This window comes from Rhynchophorus ferrugineus, unplaced genomic scaffold (genome assembly GCF_030347505.1).
Source record: "Rhynchophorus ferrugineus isolate W39M unplaced genomic scaffold, kcgeb_rfMv2 rfM9, whole genome shotgun sequence".
Classification (NCBI taxonomy): Eukaryota; Metazoa; Arthropoda; class Insecta; order Coleoptera; family Curculionidae; genus Rhynchophorus; species Rhynchophorus ferrugineus.
In genome coordinates, this window is record NW_027472588.1 from 4,202,786 (window position 1) to 4,230,613 (window position 27,828).

At 34.0% G+C, this 27,828-nt stretch overlaps 1 protein-coding gene across 2 annotated transcripts in view; it reads left to right on the forward strand.

The window, feature by feature from the left end:
• Sox21b (SRY-box transcription factor sox21b) overlaps positions 1–21,947 on the forward strand; it is a 72,198-nt gene extending 50,251 nt beyond the window's left edge. The window contains exons 4-5 of one of the 2 annotated variants that reach the window (XM_076413138.1): positions 2,834–3,000; positions 20,659–21,947. In XM_076413138.1, coding sequence (XP_076269253.1) covers positions 2,834–3,000; positions 20,659–21,228 — 737 coding nt within the window. In that variant the 3' untranslated portion in view covers positions 21,229–21,947. The remainder of the gene's footprint in view (positions 1–2,833; positions 3,001–20,658) is intronic. The other variant, XM_076413139.1, reaches the window with a different exon arrangement.
• Positions 21,948–27,828: the final 5,881 nt, after the last annotated feature.

The window sequence follows — 27,828 nt, forward strand, 5'->3', positions numbered from 1 at the left end:
TATAGCATTTTGAGTGATGAAATGAGCACCGAAATCGGTGAAAACATTTTATTTACAGTTTACCGACGAAAACATTTAAAATATCCACAGAATGATTTTCAATAACCGTAAATTGAAATTGAATAACATAGCAGACACCCTAGAGATATCAACTGAACGTGGACGTCATATCATTCTCGAATATTTGGGTATTGGAAAGCTCTGTGCAAAGTGGGTGCCGCGCGAGCTCACCTTTGACCAAAAACAACGACGAGTTGATGATTCGGAGCAGTGTTACATAGCATAGCGTTATTAGACCATTTGAAGGACGAAATCGTCGACAAAACGGCTGCATTTGAAGAAAAAGAAAGTGCTGTTTCACGTATGAATTGGGCTTCGAATTGCTCCCTCATTCACCGTATTCTCCAGATCTGGCGACTATTTTCTGTTCTCTGATCTCAAAAGAATGCTCGCTGGGAAGAAATTTTAGTCGAATGAACAGCTGATCGCCGAAACTGAGGCCTTGAACTAAAACTTGAAGCAAAGGATAAATCGTACTACGAAAATGGTTGCAGGGTCACTATAATCAGTGTATCACTCTTGAAGGGAATTTTGTTGAATAAAAAAACCTAATTTTGCCAAAAAAAATGTTTTACTACGGTAGGCCGGGGATTTTTCAATTGACCTATTATGACTACGTTTATTATTATTTATTATCATTTCTAGACAGTGTTACACCGATCTATCATCAAAAGGTCGATTGGCCTTACAACTCAAAGAAATCCAGCCATTTTTCCTTCAAGAAATATGACTAAAGCACAGAAGTCTACGTTTCTGCATTTGTGCTTCAGTAGTGCACTTATTGTTGCATCTTAGTGCAGTCTTAAATTAAACTAAATTAATTTATAACTATTGTCTTGTTTTGTTTCCCAAACAAAAATTTAATTAGACTACTTAACTTAAACTTAAGATCCAATACTTATACACTGTACAAGTTCATGTGGTTTGGTTCGATTCAATCTTTTAATTTCCAAATATGTTGTCCGGTAGTAATATTGAGTAACCTTATTTCGTGTTCTGAGGTTACGTTACGAAGTTATGTAGCGTTAAACATCGGTAGAACCCCATATATGAACCTATAAGAACATCCACAGTCCAAATAAACTTTATAATTGACTAACAAACTAATCTCTTTGTTTTAAAATCAAGTTGGGAGTATCTTCCTCACTAACCAATATAGTTCTTTTACTTTTCGAGGTATTTCGTTATTTCTTCTAATACGAATGACTTCATATCTAATACGTTCTTCAACAGAAACAAGCACAAATAGCCTTAACCATGGTATTTAATATACCTCAAACTTACAGGTGTTGAGTGATAATGTCTACGTCTCTAAACAATTCAGAAATATTGGCAGAGCATAGGTTCAATTCCCCAGTTATATATGCTTTGGTCTTTTCTTTATTTACTCTCGGCTCATATGGATTTGCAAACTATATCGTGAAGATTACTCGAAGTCTCACCTGTATCAGCGAATATAACAATAACATAATCAATTACTTTCGGACTTGGCACGTTCCATCCAATTTCCTAATCACGTCCATAGTTTATGATATCACAAATTTCGATATTTCAGTAAAGATATTAATCAGTCAAACTTATATATCTCGCTTTAATTTTAAATATTTTTTGAAGAACTGATTCATCAGATATCATATGAAAATGCATTTGTACACCCTGTAAAATGCAGTAAATAAATCAGCACGTGTCAATTGATATTTGCTTATCAGATATTTCACAATAATAAGATACATTGTTTTGTTTTCTTTGGTTGATTGATGTGGTAAACATTCGTTCATTTTAAAATGAAATTACAAAAATATTAATTTACATACAAATACAAATTATTAGATCCTTGTTAGTATTTAGATCAGCAATACCTATTGGTAAAAATGCGAACTATCAATATAAACAACTGGTGTAATAAATAACCTCAACTATTGAATGATTTAATGTATACTTAAGAAACTTATGGTGTTGAGGGATTTTCGGTTTTGATATCGACGATTTAAAAGTGATAACTGATGTCAACGGCAAAGAATAAGAATCCAGGTAATGAGCGAACATTGTTGATAGTTGAATTGACCGAAGTTAACATTTCGAAACCTTCAAGATCACGGTTTCATTGTTTACCAAGCAAAAACTAAGAATTTTCTTTATTGTGTGATTATGATTGAAAAGTTTATCCATTATGATTGACCGAAGTACAAAGACCCATGGTAGCCATTCACATTTAACCCTTACTGTATATATAACGATATCAGCAACCAAACCAAATGAATATGTTACTGTATATGTCTACCAACATGTATTTATTGTTGCGAACAAGACTAGCAATAACGAGTGACAAACCACTCCCTTGTATGTTAACGCTCGGCTATACATTGCAAGAATTTTAAGTACAAGGGTAATAGCGCCTTGTCATTACTTTTTTATCATTTACCACTTATTCAGATCGATGCAGCAGAGCTTGGTTGGAACATTTGTACGAAATGCTGGTTCTTTCAATACGAAATCCAGCCAGATTATCAGAAAATATTTTGATTAATATATATTGCAATATTTTCATTAAAAAGCTTCAGGTTCAAATTTGTACACCCTGTAGCATGCAGCACTAACACTATTTTATGTGAATTCATAAGAATTAATTAATAGGCCCATAATGTTTTGTTATTATAGAAAAACAACAAATAACATATAAATACGAATTGAATTTTTTATGAAAACATGTATTTCTTGCCCACTCACACATCTAATATTATTATCAAGCAGAATCTCTTTAATTTTTCAATAGACTGTAAATTATTTCCAGGAATGGCCGCCAGCAGCATGGGACAATCCATGGCTTCATACTATAACCCATCGGCTGCGTACGGTTCGCTAAACGCAGCGTCGATGGCAGCCGCCGCAGCCGCTGCCCAACAGTCCGCCGCATTGTCCGGATTCACGGCTCCGGGTCAGGTAAGACAAAGCATCAGCGTTTATTTTTAACACCTATCGGACGCCTTACCTCTCTGAGCCGCCCGTGGGACCTGAAAATATCCCCGGACGGCGGTAAATGAGCTGTCACTTTACGATTGTAAACCCGCCGTTTTATAACCTCAAAATTCCTGTTCTCGCCGCGGCCGGGACGTCGGGTTTTATGCGGACGACGACGACGACTTCTTAGGTAGCCTAGAACAAGGCCCCTGAAACTCTTTATTAATATGATAATGCGGAGATTTTATTTCTCTACGGGCGAGCCGTGTAGTTCTCTATCTCTCTCGAAGAGAACTACCCATAAATTACCATTACGGCCGCTGCTGTTGTAAACTTTCGATTATATTTAGGCCCTTATGTTTTTCCGATTTTAAGGAATATAGGAATATCCAATAACAGCTTTGCTAGTAACAGGTCAATTGAAAAGTCCCCGGCCCACCATAGTAAAACACAGTTTTTTCAAATTATATTTTACATTACATATACTTAATTAATAATTAATTGTACTTAACCTCTATTTCCACTAGAGAAACAAGCTTTGTATATATATATATATACTAAAATATCAATGATATTGAATCAGACGGTAAAACACTAAAGACAGTAATAAGTAAATGTCCATGTGGTAATAGTGTGAATCATAATTGTGACAAATATTTTTATGATCTAGATCCTAGCCGACATTTTTCAATTTTATAATGAACTAAAGCAGCCATTTTTAGTTTGACTCTTGCACTGGTAAGAGCTTAACAAGCTTTTGATTGTTTATACATGTTTATTGTTTATTGCTGTACCGCTCTTATTTTGTCAAATGAGAAGATCAATTAAGAAGAGTCATGAGAAAATTCTATCCAGATGGGTATCTATTCAATTTTAATTTTACTTTAATTTTCAAAATTCAATTCCACGTCAAATTCCTTACCCCTTAAGCATAATTGACCCTGCGAAAGTAAAAATTCAGATAAATATAACTTGATATCATTTCTGAGAATAAAATCACAGATTATTGATGAGATATGTAGTGATAGAGTCACTCTACAACATTAAAAATAAACCAGAAATATTGAAGTTTGACTCCTCTGAATATTGAAAGAACAACTAAATCCTCATTTATTTAGATTGCGTATACCTATTTCGGTACATATATTATCACATCTAAATACAAGTGTAAACAATCAGGAATGTATAAGTATTAAATTAGATTCGTAGTTATATATATATATATATATATATATATATATATATATATATATATATATATATATGCTAAAATATCAATGATATTGAAAGACCAGAAAAGTTGATAATCTCTTAAACTGATTTACGTTAGCTTTTGTCGGAAAAGGCCTAACATAAACACAAATAGAGAGGCAGGTCTCGGGTCCCGTTTTCCCCTTCGGCCCGATTTCAATATGAAAGCGCCCGAGGGATCAGCGAAGCGATGTTTTTAAATTATTCATTGCATCTTATCTTGTTTTAACACGTTCGAAATGTGTTGTTTGGCTTTCGGAGGGGAAATTTAATCGACGAACGAAAATACCAAGAAAATTATTAATGAGAGAGGCGAGGGAATGGAGGGGGATGAAGCTATGTCTCCGTCTCGCTCTGCTTTGTTGTTCGAGCGTCGATTTTGGTGTCTCATCAATTTGGTAGTCTAAATCGTAGGTATATTATAGGTATATATTTTTATTATGGCCTAGTGAAATGAGTTAATCTTATCTAGCATCGAATGAAATTGTAAATAAATGATATAATGTATATCTTAGTGAAGGTTGAAAACATCTAATGTCCTTCAGAATATAGCTAAACTACAAAAAATTGTACTGGTTATTGGGTAGATATTCAGCACTGTCAGTATATAATAAGCATTTGCTTTACCAACAAGCCTTGGAACCAATGTGTACTTATGGAGCTATACCAGCCAAATCAATACAAAAATCATGAAAAGATTCCAATTCCAAATATCTAAGTACTGCGAAGTAATGTTGATGCCCCACTCGTAACGACAATTTACAAGGACCTGAATGTGTAGAATGATATTGTCGAAAGCGTTACCAAGTATTATGCATAAAAACATGAATATATGACGTAAATATTGTTTTCCAGATCTCATATAATGACGGTTTAATCAGAATTTTAAGGAGGGTAAAATATTTTATCTATTTCAGTGAAAACTTGGTGCACAATAAAAACAGTACCATATATGTTAAGCCCAAAGTGTTTATCGTAGAACAAGTACTTTATAATTTTGAAAGCGTAGCAAATTAGGATTAAATAAATAACTATTAGGGTTATTCCACTAGATCGCTATAATAAATGTTTACAAAAAACTTGATAATATAACAGTGATGTGTAATTGAGAACCTTGGCATTGTCAGAACTACAACACTGATAACATTTATAAAACAACTCATTTTAATTTTGATGAACTAGAAGGAAGAATTACAAATAAATCATTAGTTTTTTAATATAATATATATCATAATTTGATAATGCTATAAGTTGCTATATGTTGTGTAAAGATAATCAAGTTAAACGAACTTTAGTATTATTTTTTAATATGAAAGCAACGGAACATTATATAATTGAAAGTTTCTGTTATTCTTTAAGATTCCTGTAGATGAATGACTCTGAAGTTGTTAATCTAGTTATTTTTTATATTATTATAACTACTAATAACAGGAAGTAAAACCGCTTAAGGACCGGTGAGTTCTTGAAGCTTCTTCTGATTGGAAATATAAATCTTTTAAATAAAATTACAGGAGCTTTACAGGAAGCTGGTCAATGGAACTTTAATGTTGTTATTCCAATTCAGAGGTTCTGCAAATAGTATTTAACTATTCTGATTATTGACATTATATCCAAACGCAAGATTCGTTTTAAAAAGTTGTGTTAACTATTTGGTAAAGGCTCAAAATGATCATTTAACGAATTGGGTGTTTTTTTTTTGTTTCAATTCTGATCAAATAATTGTAATTATGATATTAGTCTTAGACGTCATCCATTTACAAACTTCATATTATTTAACACTTTCTGAACCTGATTGTTAAACACACGCTCACTTTAGGAGCTATGAGCTGCCTTAATATCACTCCCTGGCCTCTTATTTTCACTCAGGATAATGGTAGAAGTTACACAATAACGAAGCCATGCACAAAATCATTTTAATCGTTATTAAAACCCTACTGGAAGTTTATATATAGCCCACATCCGCTTGTTTCTAAATTATTAATATACTTTTTTATAATTTATATTATACTGGCGGACCCAACTGTCATTGTGCAGTCCGAACATCGACTATTTGTTTGGATGAAATAATTCGATAGCAAAAGAAATACTGCAAGATGCTCACAGTAACATGCAATTAGTGATTTCGTTGTGATATTTTCTTATAATCGAAAAATATTTAAAAGGTTTTAAAAAATTCTGGAAAAAAACTAAAGTAATATGTAAAATAAAAATGTAGTGTATTTATCAATATATAAACATTATAATAAGAAGACAAAGTTATACTACTATAAAAAAATATGCGATAAACTGGTTCCACGCCACTCATGAAGTAGAATTCTGGTATATTTATACCTATGGTATATATACATGCCTCAAACTTAACAAATTAACTATCCAATTGTCCTCTATTGTCCATTGGCATCTTTGAATTCACTGTTCAACAAACAAAATTCAGTCCTATGGCCATCAAAGTTCTCATCTCTATTATCTTTCATAGAATACTCTTTCTTTTTAATAGGAGATAATTAATACTCATAAATAACTATTAATCTAATTTAATACTTATACATTCCTGATTGTTTACACTTGTATTTAGATGTGTTCATATATTTACCGAAATAGGAATACGCAATCTAAATAAATGAGGATTTAGTTGCTCTTTCAATACTCAGGGGAGTCAAACTTCAATATTTCTGGTTCATTTTTAATGTTGTAGAGTGACTCTATCACTATATATATCATCAACAATCTGTAATTTTACCCTCATAAGTGTATCAAGCCATATTTATCTGAACTTTTACTTTCCCAGGGTCAATTATGCTTAAGGGGTAAGGAATTTGACGTGGAATTGAACTTTGAAAATTAAATTAAAATTAAAATTGAATAAATACCCACCTGGATAGAATCACGACTCTTCTTAATTGATCTTCTCATTTGACAAAATAAGAGCGTTACAGCAATAAACAATAAACATATATAAACAACCGAAAGCTTCTTAAGCTCTTACCAGTGCCAGAGTCAAACTAAAAATGGCTGCTTTAGTTCATTGTAAATTTGAAAAATGTCGGCTAGGATCTAGACCATAAAAATATCACAATTACGATTCGCACTATTACCACATAGACATCTACTTATTACTGTCTTTGGTGTTTTACCGTGTGATTTTTATCTACAGGAATTTGAATACACATATTTATTTATTTCAATAGGAGTGGTGTGTTCATTTATTTCCTATTTATAATTCTTTTTGCATATTCTAATGTAATCTGAAGAACTGATGATTCTGTTACTCAGCTTGTAGCCTTACTTGCCTCTTCGATAGGTTAAAGGCAATGAATACACATATTATGTAGACTTTCGATTCTCATCCGAATTTGGCATATAATTATCTGATCTGAGATGCAAATAACAAATCTTCCTGTCCGGAAGTTGATGTAAGAGTTCATAAGAGATTGCTTTAGGTCTAACACTGTTTACTTACAAAAACCGTCTCTGCACTAGAGTTTTCTAGTTACTATAACTCTTAACAGTGCCAGGGTCAACCAAAAATGGCTACCTTAGTTCATTAGATTTTACCTCTCGATTGCTTGTAAATGATAACCTCGTAAAATCAGGAATAAACTGTCGACCATTGCCTAGAACCATCTAGAAGTAATCACTACTCTATAAAGTCACCCTAAAAAATTTCATTAACATTGACCCAAGCGTTTAGAAATTCAGTGACTTGCACACGGACGAATAATTATACATACCAAGATATAATATGTTTCGACGCCAATGATTATACGCAAATACGACTCGAATGAATGAGAAACAGTCGTTAGGGATACCACCACTCGACTGGTTCCTCCAAAACTTTCTTCCTTTCGTCTTCGTTTTTTTTTCTGTCCCCGTGTCGTGGTTTCTCTTCGTTCGTGTTCTTTTTTGTGGCCCGTTTCACACCCCGGTCGCCGTAAATAATCCTCTTTACGACCGAGTAGTGTCGTCGAGGAATTTGTAAATTAATTAAATTTAAATTAAAATATGCTCCTCTTTTCTCGTCGGGACCCCAACGAGACCGTATAGCCGTTCGTTTCACCCGCTCTCTGATCCTTTTTCCTTTTGTGTTCGATTCGGTCGCTCGATGACAGGTGAGAAAGGTGAACTACTGGGGACTATTAACACCGTCCTTGTTCGATTAATATTTTTTGATCAACGCATTGGTTTATAAATGAGATTTTAAGCATTTTTTTTGTGGTAATTTGAAGCTTTATTGTGAACAATGTATTTTATTCAGACTCCATCGCTAGCTGCTAATTTTTCCCTTCTTACAAGCCATTTACGAGATCAATTTCATAAGTGAAGCGCGACTCATAACATATGTCGGAACAAGTAGTAATCAGAAGGAGCTAGATCTGGAGGGTATGACAGCTATCCCATTTTTAGGGCGATCAAGTCGATTTTTGAAAATGTGGTCGAATGTTGTCATGCTGAAGAACAACTTTGTAGTGTTTTTGCTCGTATTCCGGCCATTTTTAGCACAGTGCACAACTGAAATGCATCAATTGTATTCGATAGCAATTCCCATTGACAGTTTAATTAAGTAATGTCCTCAAACCCTCGCCTTACATTTGCTTTAGCTGTCCATAACGGTCTTTGTGTTAAATGGTGTTTTCTTCAAAATTGTATATCCTTTGAAATTAATTTGTAGCCGTGTCATTATATTATATCTAGGAATTAATACTTATCGGTGACACCTGCTCTGCATAATTTTGATGACACAGGACATAAATTCGATAGTTGTGACGTATCTGTCACAGGTTGCTTTTTAGCTGTCATTGTTATTGGTTCATTTCGTAGAATAGATAGAGATAGGATCCGCATGTATAAATTTGTAGCCAAATTATATTCGTCTAAACCAACTGTGAGGGCTCAAGCAGCTTTATTTACTACTTAGAAATCATAAAATAGAATTTAAAAAATTTATATTATAGGAGGATATTAAAAAATTGGACTTAAAATTTGAATTTTAGTTAACATTTGAATAAGACATTTTCAAAATACATAATTTGTCAGTCTAAATATAGTTTTTTATATCTGTGTACTTCAGTACAACACATAACTTTCAACAACTAACTTTCTAACTGTACTTTGTTATTGCCTTAAATATTATGAAGCAAAAAAGTGTGAATTAAAAAATTACTTATCCAAAATATTCTTAAAAATACAACTTTTCAATTTACTGAATATGGTAATACTGTTACAATTTCTATCATCAAACCTAGTTTTCTTTTTTATATATATTTTATAGGTATTTAAATGGATACGATTATATATAGCCATGAAATATTTTCGTTTTTCTCCTCTGCAATCCTATTCATCATTTTCATCCGCAAGAACAAGCGACACCTAACTATTATTTTTCTTACTAAGTTGATGTTTAGGATGTTGTTTCAAAATATTGTAGAAATTTTATCGGTTTAAAAAAGATCACCATTTACTAACATAATATCTGAATGAACATTTTTATTAAATTTGGTTAGATGCATTCTGTTGTCAATAGACAGAGACAGTCTTCGCACAAAAATTAATGAAAATGGATATGTCATAAAACTAAATGTCACAATTATTGTTTATTTATGGTTGGTTTTTTCCTACGTGAAGTTAAAGGCACAGATACGTATGTTTCCTTTTTCCAATTGCACTTATTTCTATTTCCTTTTAAATACTCTGAAGTGCACTGAACATTTGCTGATTCTATTAATCAACTTGTAACCTAATTTTTCAATAGATTAAGGGAAATGATCTGTGAATATACACATATTATGTATTTCCAATAAAATATTAATGTAAACTTTAATAAAGAACTAAACAATGCTGTTCCACCACGTTTGTTTTATTATTATCTGATCTGAAATGCAAGAAAGAAACCCTCCTAGTCGGGAGCTTGATGTAAGAGCCCGTGATAGATTATCTTAGGTCATTTGTTGTTTTTTTTTAATCATTTCTGCGCAAGAGTTTTGTAGTTAGGCTACAAATTAGCTATAATAAGCTTATATGCCAACATTTCGACGTTCATAACTTTCTCTATTAGGTTTGAAGAAACGCGTTGCTTAGTCTTTATTGAAAGGATCATCAAATCTTACATTAATGCCACTTCAATATATATTTATCCAAAAATTCCAAGAGATATTGAAAATGTTCAATTTTAAATCCAAGCTTGGATACTACCAAAGTGTATAATTTTCTGCATATTAGACGTAAAAAAATGACTATATACAAAACTACAACCCAACGAACATCCTCGACAGAAAAAGATACCCAGATGCAAGATTCCGAACCAAAGAAACCGGTACAATACGCGACAGTTCTTTTGTAGTCATCGTAAGAGAGCACCTTGCGATGATAAATCATCGTCCACAATGGAGTCTAATGATTTAAATAAATTCTCCCGCGTTACGCGGTTTCTTCCAGCGACCTACACAACAACCCGAATACATTTGGAGCCGTTGCCTTACGGCTATTCGGCAAGTTTTATTATTTTTTCGACAGTGAAGATAATAGATAAATAACAGATTCACAAATAATAATATGATGCAATTGGTTTCATAAAACAAAATTCAGAGGTAAAATGGGCTGGTGTTTAATTTAGGGGGGTAATCTAGTCTATAAATTTGAAAAATTCCACTCCAATCTTCCGATTTCCTGCGTGTTGTCCAATAGCTGTATTAATTCCACGTCGCTATGATTTAGCAACCTTATTTCATGTTCTAAAGCGAAATCTTGAATCACGTCGTCTATCCATTTGATTCCGTGGTCATCCTGCAGCTCTTCGATTGTTTACGTAGCGACAAGCATTGGTAATTAATCGCGGAAGTTTGTGTTTGATGCGTTGGTTTACTAGTTGGTTTTATGACTTAGTGCAACCCTATATTTACACGCCATAAGCCCAACTTGCTTGACTTTGAGTCTAATCTTTTCTTCTTTTTGTCTAACATGATGTTCCCAATTAACGAATGATCTATGAATTAACTATGATCGAGATATATTCCGAGGTATTTAGCTGGTACTGCTTGACGAATTTTACCACAAATTTAGTAGATATATTCTGCTTAATAAGGTATTGAATATATATCAGTGAATAGCGATTTCAGTGAGTATGATGGTTTCGTTGATAATCACTACATAGTATAAAACAAAGTCGCCTTTTCTGTCCCTATATCCCTATGTGCGCTTAAATCTTTAAAACTACGCAACGGATTTTGATGCGGTTTTTTTTAATAGATAGACTGATTCAAGAGGAAGTTTATATGTATAATACATGCATAATATACTAAGGCAACATTGCTAATTTTAGAGGTTTCTAACGTGATGTCGTAAATTAATCTATTTTTGTAGGCTTATTTAGCAATTAGAAAAAACGCTGCCTAACCCTACGAGTTAGATCAAACTAATGTACTACAGTATTGTATACCATAAAAAGGTCTACAAAAAAGTCCGCGATGGTATATGTTTATCTTTTAGGGATAACCCACATTAACCATTTTTATTATTTACTTTTTACGTGAGAAAATGGCTTATTTACGAAGCTATTTTAAGCAATACGGCATTAATCCTTATCGAATTAAGTACCTTAAATACAGTGTGCATTTAATATAGATCAATATGGTTCCTTACAGCATGTAAATTAAACAAATATTTTCGGAGATATTACAAATTTAAAATTCGCGTTTAAAAATGTGTAATGTAATAAAAATTGTATGAATTTAGATATTCCAAAGATAGCAGGAAATCTTCATAGTAAGTATAGGGGAAGAGGAATTGTTTTACTCCAAATTTAATGCGTGCAGGCCAAGGGCAGTAATGAATGAACCAAAAATACTGGATCGATTTTAATCATGTTTTCATTGAGTGACATAGGCATATATATTTTATGCCCGTGCAAAGTCGGAGCGGGCCGCTATGTTTTTATATACAACGTTCATATTTTTTCTGTAGTGTATTTAATTTAGTATCAGCATTGCACCCGTGCGAAGCCGGGGCGGGTCGCTAGTCATATCTAATATCTTACATCTTCTTCTTGAAGCTGATACACTCCCAAAAATATAACCAAAATCTACAAGAATCTGTCCGCATTTTTAATTTAATTGTTTACGACAAGATATCGGATACGACAACGACACATAAAAAGAAGAGAAACGATGACGCTGCGCATATTAACAATTCATTGCGAGAATTACGAAGGAAACATCCATTATAACAAATAAATGTTGGTAGGGATTACTGGAATCGGTCGACAGCGGCCCAAACAACTTCTCCCGATCGAAATTTATGCAGCAGGAACATTTTTTACGGATTTAGATGTCGAATTTACGATTCGCCTCTCCACGATATTTTATCGGTAATAAGTGAGTTGTCTGGGTTAAGCCTCGTATTCCGCGCGAATGCCACCGCCTTGTTTTGTTTCGCTTGCACATCCTTTGGTTCTTATTGATTTAATTAATTTTGTAAGACTGTACGTTAAGGAGTTAGCCGGGAATATTTATAACGGTTAACGGTGAATAGTTTATTGGTTGTACAGTAAACTTGATTTTTTTATTAGGTGCGTGCGTGCATTTTGGTCAGCGATATTAACACAGTCATTTGGTACAACATTGCATCAACAAACAGCATTTTTTTTAAATCTCAAAAAACCTGACAAACCTGCAGAACAAGTCGAATCTTACAGGCCTATTTCGCTACTACCTGCAATACCAAAGCTATTTGAGAAACTAATATTTAAACATATTAAAAATTTTCTAATAATACCAGATTTCCAGTTTGGTTTTTCGAAATCATCATTCAACAATCGATCAAATGCACACAGCAACTGCGGCTATTGAAAAGGCGTTTGAGAAAAAAAATACTGCCCTGCAATATTCCTGGATGTCTCACAAGCTTTTGATCGGGTTTGGCATTTGGGATTAATCTCTAAGATGAGTAAATTGTTACCGCGTAACTATTGTCAATTGGTGGAGTCAATTGGAGTGTCAATTGGCGTTCTCGACATTTAAAACTATTTCGGCTGGAGCTCCACAAGGTAGCGTCTTAGGACCTCTCCTATATTGGCTCTAAACTGCTGATATTCCAACAACAAAAGAAACACTACTTGGAACCTTTGCTGACGACAAAATTATCATGGCAAACGATATATCTCTGCCTAGGGCAATAGAAAAAGTAGTGGTAGTCAACAAAATATACAAATGGACCAAAGATTGGAAAATTCAACTTAATAGCTCCAAATCTGTCCACGTTAATTTTGCATTGCGGCGAAATAATAAAAACTTAATTATATCACTCAATGGATGCCCGATTCCTCAAACACAGTCAGCTAAATACCTTGGAATCCATCTTGACGGTAGATTAAATTGGAAACATCATGTTAAACAAAAAGCAAAACACATTAGAACCAAAATAAAACAACTACACTGGTTAGCCAGAAGATACCCTCAACTTGATCTAAAATCAAAGGGTTTGATCTATAAGACAATTATAAAGCCAATTTGGACGTATGGGATGCAAATATGGGGTTGCACTAAAAATTCTAATCAACTAATCATCCAAAAATGTCAAAACAAGGTTCTTCGATTGATTACCAATGCCTCTCGCTACGTAACCAACGAAGAACTGCACGATGACCTGGAAATCAAATGGATTTGCGAAGTTATCCAAGAGTTCGCCCTGAAACACGAAAGAAGATTACTAAATCATACTAACGTGGAAGCAATAGAACAGCTGGACAGCGGGCAGGATCTCTGGAGATTAAAGCGAACCAAACCACACGAACTTATATAAAGTCTATACCTTTAGTATAAACTATAGCTATAAGTTATTATTATTTTATAATTAACGAATATATATTGATGTATTTTCTCGCACTCGTCTTGCTTGAGAATTAATTAATTAGTATATTCATTTCGTTTATTACGTATCGATAAGCATTGGCAATTAATCGTAGAACTTTGATTTGTCTGCGATGGATTATTAGTTGATTTTATGTTTTAATACAACCCCATAATCGCACCCTATAGGTCCAGATTGGCTGTATAACTGACTAGTAAACCAATCTCTTTGGTTTTAAGCTAATTTGGGAATATCTTTCAACTAACCAGTGCAGTTGCTTGACTGCAGGGTTTAATGTACTCTGCTTTTTGTTTAACATGATGTTTCTATGTATGCCGACGTATTTAGTTGATTCTGCTTGAGGAATCGGGCATCCGCTAAGTGATATAATTAGTTTTTCTTATTTTGCCGCAACGCAAAATTAACATGCACAGATTTAATCTCTAATCCATCTGTTGATCTTCTTAACTGCTACTTGTACATTCTCTACGCCCTTAGGCAGAGATGTATCTTTTGTCATGATCAACAGTGTCGTCGGCAAATGTTCCAAGCCCTGCTTCTTTTGTTGTTAGAATGGCAAACAAAAATTCCGTATCAAAATGAATCAAAATAAACCGGTGAATATATATTTCTCCAACAAGAATATCTACCAAAAGCCTGTATATGTATATTTGCCAAGGCCCTTGATGAAAGAATGTAAAGAACTTAGATGCGTTCTTTCTGTACAATTTATAGAGCGGCTGATACTGGAAAATCTACTTTGGTTAAAATTGGTGTATTGTGACTAGCCACGATAAGTAAAACTATACTTCTCGTGCAAAAAGGTTTGCATTAATATGGATTATTTTATATGAAAAGTGGAAAAATGATCCGAAAATTGTATGAACTAAATATTTTTATTGGATAAAATATTTCTGTTTACTTAATTGACTTTATATCATCATATTATGCTTAGTCAACCATTATTTATACAAATTTTATTGCTGGAATAAACATAATTAACTAACTTTAATAATATATGAATATCAATTAGTTTCAACATATTCAAATATTTATATAAATATAAGCTTTTACTTGCGGTTAATAAATATTCGTATTTTCTACCCAAAATGTCTCCATTATATTCACAAAAATATATATAAAGATACTTAATTTTCTTTAGTAATAGTAATAATATGATGCAATTAGTTTCATAAAACAAAATTCAGAGTCATAAGGAGCTTATTTTGAGTTTAAGGGGGTAATTTAGTCCATGAATTTGAAAAATTTCTGATTTTTTTAAAATAGTCAAAATCCAATTTCTGTTATAGTCACTAAAACTCCAAAATACCTATGTTTCCGAAAATAACTTTAATTTTGAATAATCCTCTTAAAGTCATATTCTCAAAAGGTTACCCTTCGAAATTATGCAATAAAATTAACTTCTTTTTAATTTTTAGACTACAATACACCGACAATGAAATATAATCCTCTAACTACAATTCATGTTCTGTATAATAAGTGTTTAGAATATTTCTACTACTCATAGGGACATAATTAATTGCATTAATAATCTGTCATAAATTAAACCGGTTTAAATTAAGTAAAGGTCCCTTTTCTATGCAGATATGTACTGAGACAGTATCAAAATCTAATAAAAAAATCCTATTTGAAATATTTTCGAAGTGCACACCCGACAGCAATGATTTATGATCTACCAGCGCGATTTGGCACGATGTAGATTTTCATATGGGAGCAGGAATAGAATAAAAAACGCCCGGTCACGTCAGTGAGTGGTCAAGATTGTAAGTAAAAAAAAAAGAGCGGCACAAACCAGGTGTGGACGCTACATGCATTAGGACCGAATTTGAAAGCCTTCAGGATCGAATACATTATTCATCATTGACGGCCCCGGGTCCACGTCACAGTGGGCGTCGATCTATTCGGAAAAAATAACGCGGTTCTGTCCATTAATAGCTTCATTATATCGGCCAGCGGGCCCATTCATATTCGAACGCTTAGAAAGGATGGAATTTCAACAATCTATCGGCTTAATGATGAAGTATAGCTGAAACAATTCTTATAATTTTGCCGCATTTAGCTTGTTTTCGTGATTTTTCTTCCGTCAATGTAAGATTATTCTCCTATGACCTGTGTATATTTAATACTAGCTGATCGGGGAACTTTATACCACCTAACAGACAATCAATGTGGTTTTACCTTTTAACTAAATATAATTTAGGATTTTATTAACATATTTTTTTTATTATTAATTACATCTTACTATAAGCTAAGTTTAGACGTGGTGAAATGAGCACCGAAGACGGTGAACGCAGTGGAGGACCTAAAGAGGTTGTTACGAACGAAATCATTTAAAAAATCGACAAAATGATTTTGAATAACCATAAATTGAAATTGAATGAAATATCAGACACTCTAATGTTATCGACTGAACCTGTACATCATATCATTCACGAATATTTAGGTATGAGAAATGCCCTGTACAAAGTGGGTGCCGCGCGAGCTCACTTTTGACCAAAAACATCTACGAGTTAATGATTCGGAGCAGGGTTTGAAGATGTTCAAGCGTGATACACCCGAGTTTTTGCATCGGTATGTGACAATGGATGAAACATGGCTCCATCATTACACTCCGAAGTCCAATCAACAGCCATCCCAGTGGACTGCACGCGACGAACCCGCTCCAAAGCGTGGGAAAACGCAATAGTCGGAAAAGGAAGGACCATCAACAGCGACTATCACATAACGTTATTAGACCGTTTAAAGGACGAAATCGGCTGCATTTGGAGGAAATAAAGGGCTGCTTCACCAAGATAATGCACCGTGTCACAAGTCAGTGTAAACGATGGCAAAAATCCATGAATTTTGCTTCGAATTGCTTCCTCATCCACAGTATTCTCCAGATCTGGCCCCCAGCGACCATTTCCTGTTCTCAGTTCTCAAAAGAATGCTGGCTGGGAAGAAATTTTCGTCGAATGAATAGGTGATCGCCAAAACTGAGGCCTATTTTGAAGCATATGACAAATCGTACTACAAAAATGGTATCGAAAAGTTGGAGGGTCGCTATAATCAGTGTATCACCCTTGAAGGGAATTATGCTGAATAAAAAAACTACTGTTGCCTAAGGAATGGGTTTTACTATGGTAGGCCGGGAACTTTTCAATTGACCTGTTAAGATCTAATAAATAAAAAAAATGTATTTTAAATTTAATATAAAAGCTCTCTACAAAAGGTGTTAAAAGGCTTCAGGGAAATGTAAAACCTAGTTACACAACCTCTAAAATTAATTCACAATAATAATAAATCACTAGAAGATAACTTCCAGCGTATTTTTCTGGACTAGGATGATCGGGCAAGTTTACGCGCCTCAGTCCAAACAATGACGGAAAAGAAACGACAAACAGACGCGACGTGTGCCAATTCTCACAGTCCATTAGTTCCGTTTGGGGAACGGGAAGAGCCGGAAGTCGGGAAAAAACGCAGGTCGGTCCCGAAAAGGGTAAAAAGACGACGGCGACGACGATGATATCCTGCGTGGAAAACGGCCAGTCATCAGGCGAAATTGCTTTAAAACTGGGGACGGGTACAATACGGTTGTTCGACGATCATAGCAGGCACCAGGTCTCGTCTTCAATAATCGCAGTGACAATCGGTTTTATTCGCTTGCCATTGTTTAGATAATTGATGGTCCAACGACGTAAACCAAAATCGCGATTAATCGTCTTCGTCAGCGTCCATCCTCAGGATTTCCTTTGTTAGATACGCGCGTGTCGAGAGATAATGTTTTAGCTGAATAATCACTAACGATAACTTCTTCTAAAAAAAGCTATATCTTATATCAACCATACTATCTACTTCCAGAATACACATGTCTGTATTTCGAGATATTTATAAAATACAAAGAACTACCAGCTCTAATAACTCAGCTGACTGTAACCGCAATTGAATTTATGGACCACTTCTACTTCAACAAAGGCCTGAGTGTTAAATAATCTGAGCTACGTAGGAACTAACCAACTAAATTGTGCAAAGACCACGCTAAGATTATTTTCTATTGATATATTTAGCATTTTTATATATACGCAGTTGTAATATACTTTTCTCTCCATTGTATTTTTATATGTATATTTGAATATCGTGTATATTTATATATCGAACTACTTGTTTATATTATATATTTCTTCTCCATGATATGAAACTGTTATTAGTCTTAGTTTCCCAAAAACAGTGTTGTAATTCTTAATGTTTATGAACCAAATCTCGCGAGGCTAAAAAAGAATTAACTGAAATTATTTTCTATTGATATATTTAGCATTTTTATATATACTATATTTCTATTAACTATATCGAACTACTTGTTTATATTATATATTTCTTCTCCATGATAAGAAGCTGTGATAATACAAGTGATACAAGTGAGTGATACAAGTGATAAAAAAAACACTGAACCTATGATCGCAGTAACTGATGACACCTGGTATAATGTGAAATCTGTGAAATATGACAAATATAATCCTTTTAATGCATTGTTTTTTACTGATGATGTTCAAATACCAAATAATTATTATTAAACGTTTAACAATTTTTTATTACCAAAATAATCGATAACATATTAATAAGATATTGATATCAATGAAGGAACTAATTTCATTTTAGTTTGTAGGGTATTATATAATAATAAAGATAGACGATATCAATAAATAGATACAACATGCAACAGAAAAAGAACACACATAAAAACAAATGACCGTCAGTTGTTTACATTATCTTGGTGTACTGTTTTAATCTATCAGATGAGAAAAAAATCAACACAAGGGATACGAAAACAGTAAAAACCTTAAACACCTTTTTACTTAACTCATTTTTTGAGGGTCCACATGTCTGTAATTTGAGATATTTATCCAATACAAAGAACTACCAACTCTTATAACTAAACTGACTGTAACCCGGAGCTAAGACCTGAATACTAAATAGCCTCAGCTCCGTAGGCAAGTAAATCAACTAAATTGTACAAAGGCCACACTAAAATTACACATAATTTTCTATTGATATATTTAACATTTTTATATATACGCAGTTGTAGTATACTTTTCTCTCCATAACATATATGTTTAAATATCGAACTATTTGTTTATATTATATATTTCTTTTCCATAGTATGGAACTGTTATTAGCCCTAATTTCCCATAAACAGTGTTGTAGTTCTTAATGTTTATGAACCAAATCTCGCGAAATTGATAAAGAATGCACTGAGAAATATAAGTGTTATTTATTTATTCAAATAAAAATCAACTACATTGAAAAAAAGGTGTTATAACGATATTGGTGATAAAAAAGCACTAGACCCGTGCTTACAGTAACTGATGAGACCTAGTAGAATGTAAAAACTCTGAAATATGACAAATATGGCCCTTCTAATGCATTTTTTTATTGATGATCTTGTTCAAATATCTAATAATTATTATTAAGCGTTTAACAATATATTCTTACAAAATTAGTATCTAAACAAAATAATCGATGACATATTGATATGTAGATAATTGATATAAATCAAAGAACTAAACAGATCAACATGCAACAAAAAAAGAACGCACCAAAACAAATAATAATGGTGTGAAATTATATAATCCTTACGTCCAATAAGACAATATAACTCAATTATATGTCAAAGCTTCCAAAACAATCACAAATTTATTTATAATCATCTTCAAACAACTACCCTTTCTTTTACAACGCTTTTAACAGCGTACTATTACTAGATCCCAAAATTCAGTCTAATTCAGTGTTCAAACGACTTATCCATCGAGTAGCCAAAGGATTTCAGTGTTTTCATGGAGATATATCTTCGCAACTTATTTTCGGCTAATTTTCATGTATTTAACTGAAAAGCTTCTAGATTCCGTCAAAGTCAAAATTTAGCCATTTAAAGGAACAAATAGGATATAGTAAAACTTAAAACTAAAGACAGTTGAAAAGAAGACACAAAACACAATTGAAAATAAAGATCAATACAGAATAAAATTTTTTTAAAAAAACAAAAAAAAATCAATAAATAGATCAAGGCTTCTTAACTTTTAAAGAGGAATGACAGTTTCTTCAGATTTCAGGCAGATTAGGACAAGACTAAAGTAGGTAAGAGGCGTAATTATAAAGTAAAAGGAATATAATAGAATTCTAAGGAGTTAACAAAGAAGATTAATGGAAGAACTACAAAAAATAGAGAGAAGGAACACAATGACTAATATTAAATAATCTATCCAAATTTTTGAGCTATGAAAAATATAAATAAGTCAAGACAAGATAGTTGAACCAAAAGAAAAATACAAAAAAATGTCCAATCCTGTGTTATGGGAATTTAATAATTACTCTCACATTAATTTACAATATTTGGTTATATCGATAAGAAAGAGTTATAGCAACATGTACATGTTTGTATATCTGTTTGTAAACAGAAGCAAGATGACAAATTACTTTTAATTTATAGCATGAAAAACTCTCCACCACTCTACAACTATGAAAAATATCTAAACAATTGTGTACTTGTTTTAGGTCGTCAGTACCATGGATGCAATGAAGTACTCCATGGAGGCCGACAAATACCGCTCCCCTTACATGCCCCCGTCCACGCTTGCCATGTCCATGTACTCCGACCCCAAATACATGGACTCCTCCTCCAAGAGCTACCTGGAAAGAGGTTATCTGGATCCCACCCTGACCAAAGCCTACTTCGAATCCTCCAAGATGTACATGGACGGGAAATATAACGGGGAAACCTCCCGGCCGTACCCCGGCCTGGACATCAGCAAGATGTACGAGGGCGGCGGGCAGCAGCAGCAGATCCCGGCAGGAAATCTCCTAGGATCGCCCAGGAGCGATTCACCCTCCGACAACAAAACGACCAACCAGGAGAGGTTAGACGGCGCGAGCTCGTCCAGCTCCACGACCACCTCCTCGGCGGGAGCCTCGCCAGGGGGCCTGCCCGGGTACTATCCGGGCGGGAGCATCCAGCAGGGCAACTCGGTACCGCCCGGTATCCTGCCCATGGCTCAATATAGCGGTCAGTACGCGGCGCAAACCCCAGGTAGCGAGTTTCGGAGGCCGTTAACTGTTATATTTTGACCAGATAACATGTGAATGTGATTAGTGATATATTTAGGTGCATTTTGTGAAATAAGAATAGAAATTATAAGGATGATATAGGGTTCTTTAATTGTTCGCTTTCTACGCATCAAACGAAGAATATATCGATATTGTTGTGTTTGTATCATTATCAGTCAGGTATTTTTAGTATACATGTATCGACAGACGACAACATTCACCATTTTCAATATTACTAGGGTCTAGATCTCATCATATCCATACCACTCCCGAAATATTCATTCATCATTTGCTCTTGATATCTTCCTTAGCCTCCAAGACCCCCATGCCTCTTCCTCCGGTAGTTGTATAGGATATCCTTTATTATCATTTTACATATTCAAGTACAGTCTCAAATTTTCATAGTCAATAATCCCCACGAACGAAAGACCCTAATAATATCCTCAATTCCAATATATTCTTCATTCGATATCATTCATGTTAAGTTTGTGATGCTAGTGTTGTAAGTTTAGAAGGGTTTAAACCGATTTGTATCACCCCGTAAGTTGTTTACACTATCTCCTGATGTACTGTTTGAATCTATCAAATGAGAAATAAATCAACACAAGTGATACAAAAAGAGTGAAAACCTCAAAAGCCTTTTTATTTAAATCGTTTTGTGATAGCACGTATTCGCGTAACTCCCACATTCTTTTATTTCTATATAATACCGATAATAATCAATTTTGTTGTACATATAGTTGCTATGTAATCGAAATCGACGTTTTCAGCAAGAAAAGACCCTTGTAATATAATTGTAGATATTTGTTTGTACAAAATCTAATTAAAACACTCGTTTAGATGATAGATTATACCTAAAAAAAATATATTTATGGTTTTTTTTTGTTTATGTACAGAGTTTATGCATGTGACAGAGTACTAGATCGAGTTATCAATCTGTTGTTTTGTTATATTATCTATATTTTTCGATTTCGTATCAATGTCGTGAGATTTTAAATTTGTTTTTGTGATGTTTAGTCTAAATTATTTCGAAAATGTACGCGATTTTTTTACTATTTTATTTTATTTCGTTTCGAATTCGTTCCTATTTCTATCTTAGACGATAGAAAGAGATAAACCTATACTAAAAGTATGTTGTAAATTTGTTATATTCCATATTAAAGAATTAGAATTACACCTGTATTGTAAACAATACTGTAATGTATTTAAAGAAATTATTAATACAAATACTTTGTGGACAAATTTATCTTTCATTTATTCATACCCTTACAAGATATACTTCCCTGATATACAGTAAAGGAAACTTTTCGATTTATTTATTATTTAATATAAATATTTTTATGTTTTTAAATATAAACAATTGCTACAGTATCAAATTAAAGAACAAAATAGTTCTGTGACTGAAGATAAATTATTTTGATTGAATAATATCTCACTGATTGATTGATAAGCTGAAGATTCACAGGGTTGGATCTTCGGACTATTTCTATGGCTGTTATATACTACTGACATGTAAAGGTACATTTCTGATCAAAGGTACATATCATCAAATGTACTAGGTTATATAAAATATATCTTTATAGCTCTAAATCTATTTATGCCAATTTTGCGTTGCAACAAAATGACAAAAATGTAATTATATCACCTGAGTGCCAAATCTTCAAGAAGTATCACAGAAATATATCAGCACCTATCTCGGTAACAGCTTTAAGATACCATACCAATAGTAAAACTTAACATATTTGAGCTTAGGTGATGCAAATATGAGGTTGCACTAAATCATCAAACTGACTAGTAATACAACGCTGTCAAAAAACGAAGTTCTTCCGTCAATTGCCAATGTTTAACCCTATATAAACAGCGAAGAACTACACCATGACCTCGAGGACATTCATTTTTATTCAATCTTCCTTATATGAGCTTTACAGATTAGCTTTCAAGGCCATTCCTAAACCTGTTCTTTTATATTGTTGATTCTTTAATCGTAAAATTGACATGAATATATTTATTCTCATTCACTTCTCAATAATTAATATTTGCCCAACTGTTACTGCAAATGTGTTGCTACTTAAACTTCTGCATGATTTTAAGTAAAAATACTATATTTAAGTACCTAATAGGAACTCTTTTTTTCCGAATTTTCTAAAAAATCATATAAATTCACATAAGTACAACTACTTCCACGGTACGGGTACACTAAAGTTCGTCTCAACGAAGTTATAAATGTCACAAAATTCACAATTCTGTAATCAAATTCGACAACACCTTGAATATTATTATCCAGATAATCACTCTGTAATGTTTTTCGAAATTCGAAACGCCTTTGGTTTCACCCTCGATGTTGTTGCAGTTTAAGAGCAATTATACTGTAACTGTCACGTCATTACACACTTTTTGACTCATTTTAATGAAAAAAAATATTACTAGACAGATAATAAATTAAAACTGATGAGAACTTAACTCGCAGTATGACGTGCTAATGGTTAACTACGTGTTTATCGGGTCCTTAACGGTTATTAGCATCCTATGGCTTCTCTAAGATTTATTACCTACATCTATATACATTTTGGAAACCCATGACTAATTTATACCCGCCAAAAATACTAATAGAAATCGATGCAAGTAATCCAGATGATCTCAAGATAATTAAAACCAAATACTTGAATTTTTCTGTTTATATGACTTTAATTGCATGTGAGAATTTAGAAAATTTAGTTCTTTTTTTGTTTGTAGATAAATATAGGTCATGATGAAATGGATTAGTAAAAAAAAGTCCAACATATTTTAGACAGCTATTTTACAGTACCTTTTGGTATCAATAAAGTTCTGCAAAATCAGTCGTCACTGAAAAAAAATAGAATAGAAAATGAGCAAATTTTTATTAAAAATAATGTGTTAATTAACTTGAAATTGTGTCCAATGACTTGTTTTGTTGTTATTGATATAGCTTTGAAACAAAATTATGATATGGTAAACAATGGTACAATGATAAACTAATATGAAGAATTGTTGCGTGATGTTCAGTAGTTCTTCTTTCATGTTTTGCAGTGAATACACTTCACTTTCAAACTATCGTGCAATTCATTATTAGTTACGTAACGATAATCACAAAATTTTGCTGATGTATAATTTTAATAAATGTCTTTTTGAAAATATTAATCATCCTACCAAATGAAATTGAATTTGAATAAAAGTGACCAAATAAACCACCGAAGTTACAAAACACTGACATCAGCACAGAATTACGTACCTAACGTATTATCTCGGCTAAAACGTCTTCCAGATATTTGGAGGATAGCTGAAACTATGTTCTCACCTAAACCTTCAATTTAAACCTTCCCATCTGTTTGGTTTTATATACAAACATTTAAACAATTGACCAACCTGTATGTATAATGTAGCCCAAGCCTTCGACAAGATTTGACATGAGGTATTAAATCCCAAACTTGAATAAAAAAAAGAAAACAAAGTAACTTGAAAATGTGCCCAAAACAACATCACAGCCAAAATGTTTGGAACCAAACGAAAAGAAGCCTATTCTAGAATAAAAGAACAGGTGTACCACAGGAAAATATGTTTGGCCCGATATCTTACCTACTTTTCATATGTGATGTACCCCAAATCTAAAACATTATAAACGACTAGCAGTCGTTTGGCAGCTGGAATAAGTATGTTAAACGGATTATTACATTAAAATAAAAGTGAATAAACTAGCAAAATATTTTTGTTTAACACATGTTTACTAACACACACTAAAACAATTTTTTATTCCCAGTGAGGATCTTCATTGTGCATTTGCGTTTGTGAATAGAATCTGGAAGGCTTTTCTAAAGCATTCAACAGTAGATTCTCCATCTTCTTTGGTATCTTTTACCAACCTTATTAATGTCCTGGAAACATCATTCACCTTATTCTTCACTCAGTTCTCCCAAAATTTTTGGAAAGTAATTGGGGTGGCAATGAAAAAAATGTACTTCTTTTTGCTCGGGCGGAAACACTTTCCTTCACCTTGCGGCTGATTGAAGGTGTGCGAGATGGATGATCCACTAGGCATCCCAAAAGACCGCATGAAAGGAGAAATAAAAAAAAAGAGAAGACTGTCGGCGCAATGGGTTTCGCTTTTGCTCACTCCGAACAACAAACCACTTTAGAGCAGTGTTTGACGCTGTTTAAGTGCAATCCGAAGGAGTTTCTGCATCGTTCCGTGACCGCCGATGAAACATGGATTCAGCGGTACACACCAGAGACCAAGGGACAGTCGAAACGGAGAACTTCAGCGGGCAAACGTGCTCCGAAGAAGGCGAAGACTGACCTATCGACAGGAAAGGTGATGGCCACAATTTTGTGGGATTCACAAGGTGTGATTTATATCGGACAACCTAGAGAAGGGCAAAACTAGTCTAATGAGGAGGACATCAGCATAGCTGGGTCAGGTGTATTGAGCTAAAAGGAGACTATGTTGAGAAATAAATTGCCGCTTTTAGGGTAAATGATATGGCTCGGTGAATGGAGGTAAAACGAAATGTAATAGTGGTGTTTACATTATGTGACCGTTATTTATTGGCAATATAAAAAATGTAGAAAATACAAAATAGGTAAAACGGATGGCAGCGGTGTTACCTGGTGACGAGTCTAAACTAAACGATGGTCGGGTATTGAATGATGTAAATACCCTTCAATAACGATATACCAGATAAACGTATATTAACATATTCGTTATCGTGTTCTAGTTGTCGCTGCTGACACCCCGCCCGTGTTCAACATCTGGGATTATATTTCTGGGTATTTTGTTGACCGTTATTCCACGATGTAAAATTCGACATGCCTCAAGGTCGCTACACGACTTATCCAAAATTTTCTTTTTTTTTTGTAAGCCAAGTACTTATCGAACCATCATACAAGTTAGATTTTAAATTATCGTAAATAACAATTGTAGGTTAATTGGCAACGATTTCTAACAATGTATTAATCATTAAATATAAGTTTCCACCAGTGTTAATTCCATTTCGGCTCATATAAATCTCAATGAGCCCTAAAAGCGTCGGAAATAGTCGTCGAAACGATTCGGATCGACGGTCCGCCCCTGTACCCACGTCGAAAACACGTCGGTGTTGTTTAGACAACCAGAAAACGACGTAAGGGGCGATAATTCGATAAGCAGCTCGACAATTGAAAAGAATTCCGAGGGAAAATCGAATACCGATCGCTATAACGAGGAAAATTACACGGGGACCGCGTCAAACGCCAACTCCTCGGCCCCGGACCTCTCCCGCCCGTTCAATTAAATCCGATGAGAACGGTAGAAATTCGGCTCGCTCCTGTGTGTGTGTACGTGTGTGCGTGTGTTTTGACAACGTTATCTGGTAGACGGGATCGATCGGCGCTGAGGTAATTGCTTCCTCCGTCTTGTTCTCGCTACTTTACGGTTTAATTTTTGCTCTCGGTCAGTTGAAGCGAGTCGTATAAAACGACTATCCCAACTGTTAAAAATTGTCAAAATATTTCTACAAAGTGTTGGCCAAAAATTGTTTGTCCTTTGAGAAAAACCACTCATCGAGCCATTTTCCAACTTCTTCGAAATTGGCGAACTGTTGCTCTCTGGATGCGTGCCCCACTGATTCGAAAAGTTGATAGTCGGACGGAACAAGGTCTGGAGAGTACGGCGGTTCCGATAATATGTCCCGTCCACGTGATTTCGATGCTTCCTTGACCGGTCTGGTTTTATAAGACGGCCCGTTATTGTGTTGTAAAATCAATTTACCGTGTCTTCGGGTCCAATCTGGACGTTTTCGATCAATTCATGATTCTAGTTGATCATTTGCTTCAACAGCTCGTAGTAAAACACGCCGGTCTGGTCCGACGAAACACAGAACGTTGTCAGCCAAAATCAATCACTTTTCAAGAACAATCAAACGATAACTTTCAGTCGCTTTTTTCTTTTGATTAAATAAGGAAAGTAATGCCTGCCCCATTTACACAAATACAACTTTAGAAAACATCCCAGAAGACATCTGGTCTTACCCAGCCTGGGTACTGGTGTGACTGGGATCATTTTCCTTGTCGGATTTTACACTTTTGCCTAGGACAATCACAAATTTTAAACAATCACAAACATAAATTTACTACCATGCCCCAGCAGGATTCGAACCCGCGGCTATCGCAACAGTAAGAGGACCGTCCTATCACCTTCACTACTCCGCCACCAAGCCGGCATTTTATGATAATATTAATATATATGATTATGACTAATATATATATAGATATTAATATGAACAAACGTATCGCAGCTTGACAACACAACACGCTGTAGCGGTTATAAATTTCTTTGATGGTTTTGATTTTTAATATTATCAACCGTTTTTCTCTAGATCGATGATTCAAATTACTTATTGTACTACCATCTTACAAATACTAATGAGCTAACAGTTGTTTACATGTTGGACGTCGCGAAACATTTCCCCAAAACTTCCTATGAAGTTAAATTTCTATTTCTTTATGGCGATACGCCAGTCGGTAGGCTTAACGCTGAGGACCGTGGTTCGGAGCCCATGTTAAACTTTAGGCCTAGTCCAGATAAACCCCTAGTTGGTAAAAGGAGACATTGAAATATATTTTAAAAAA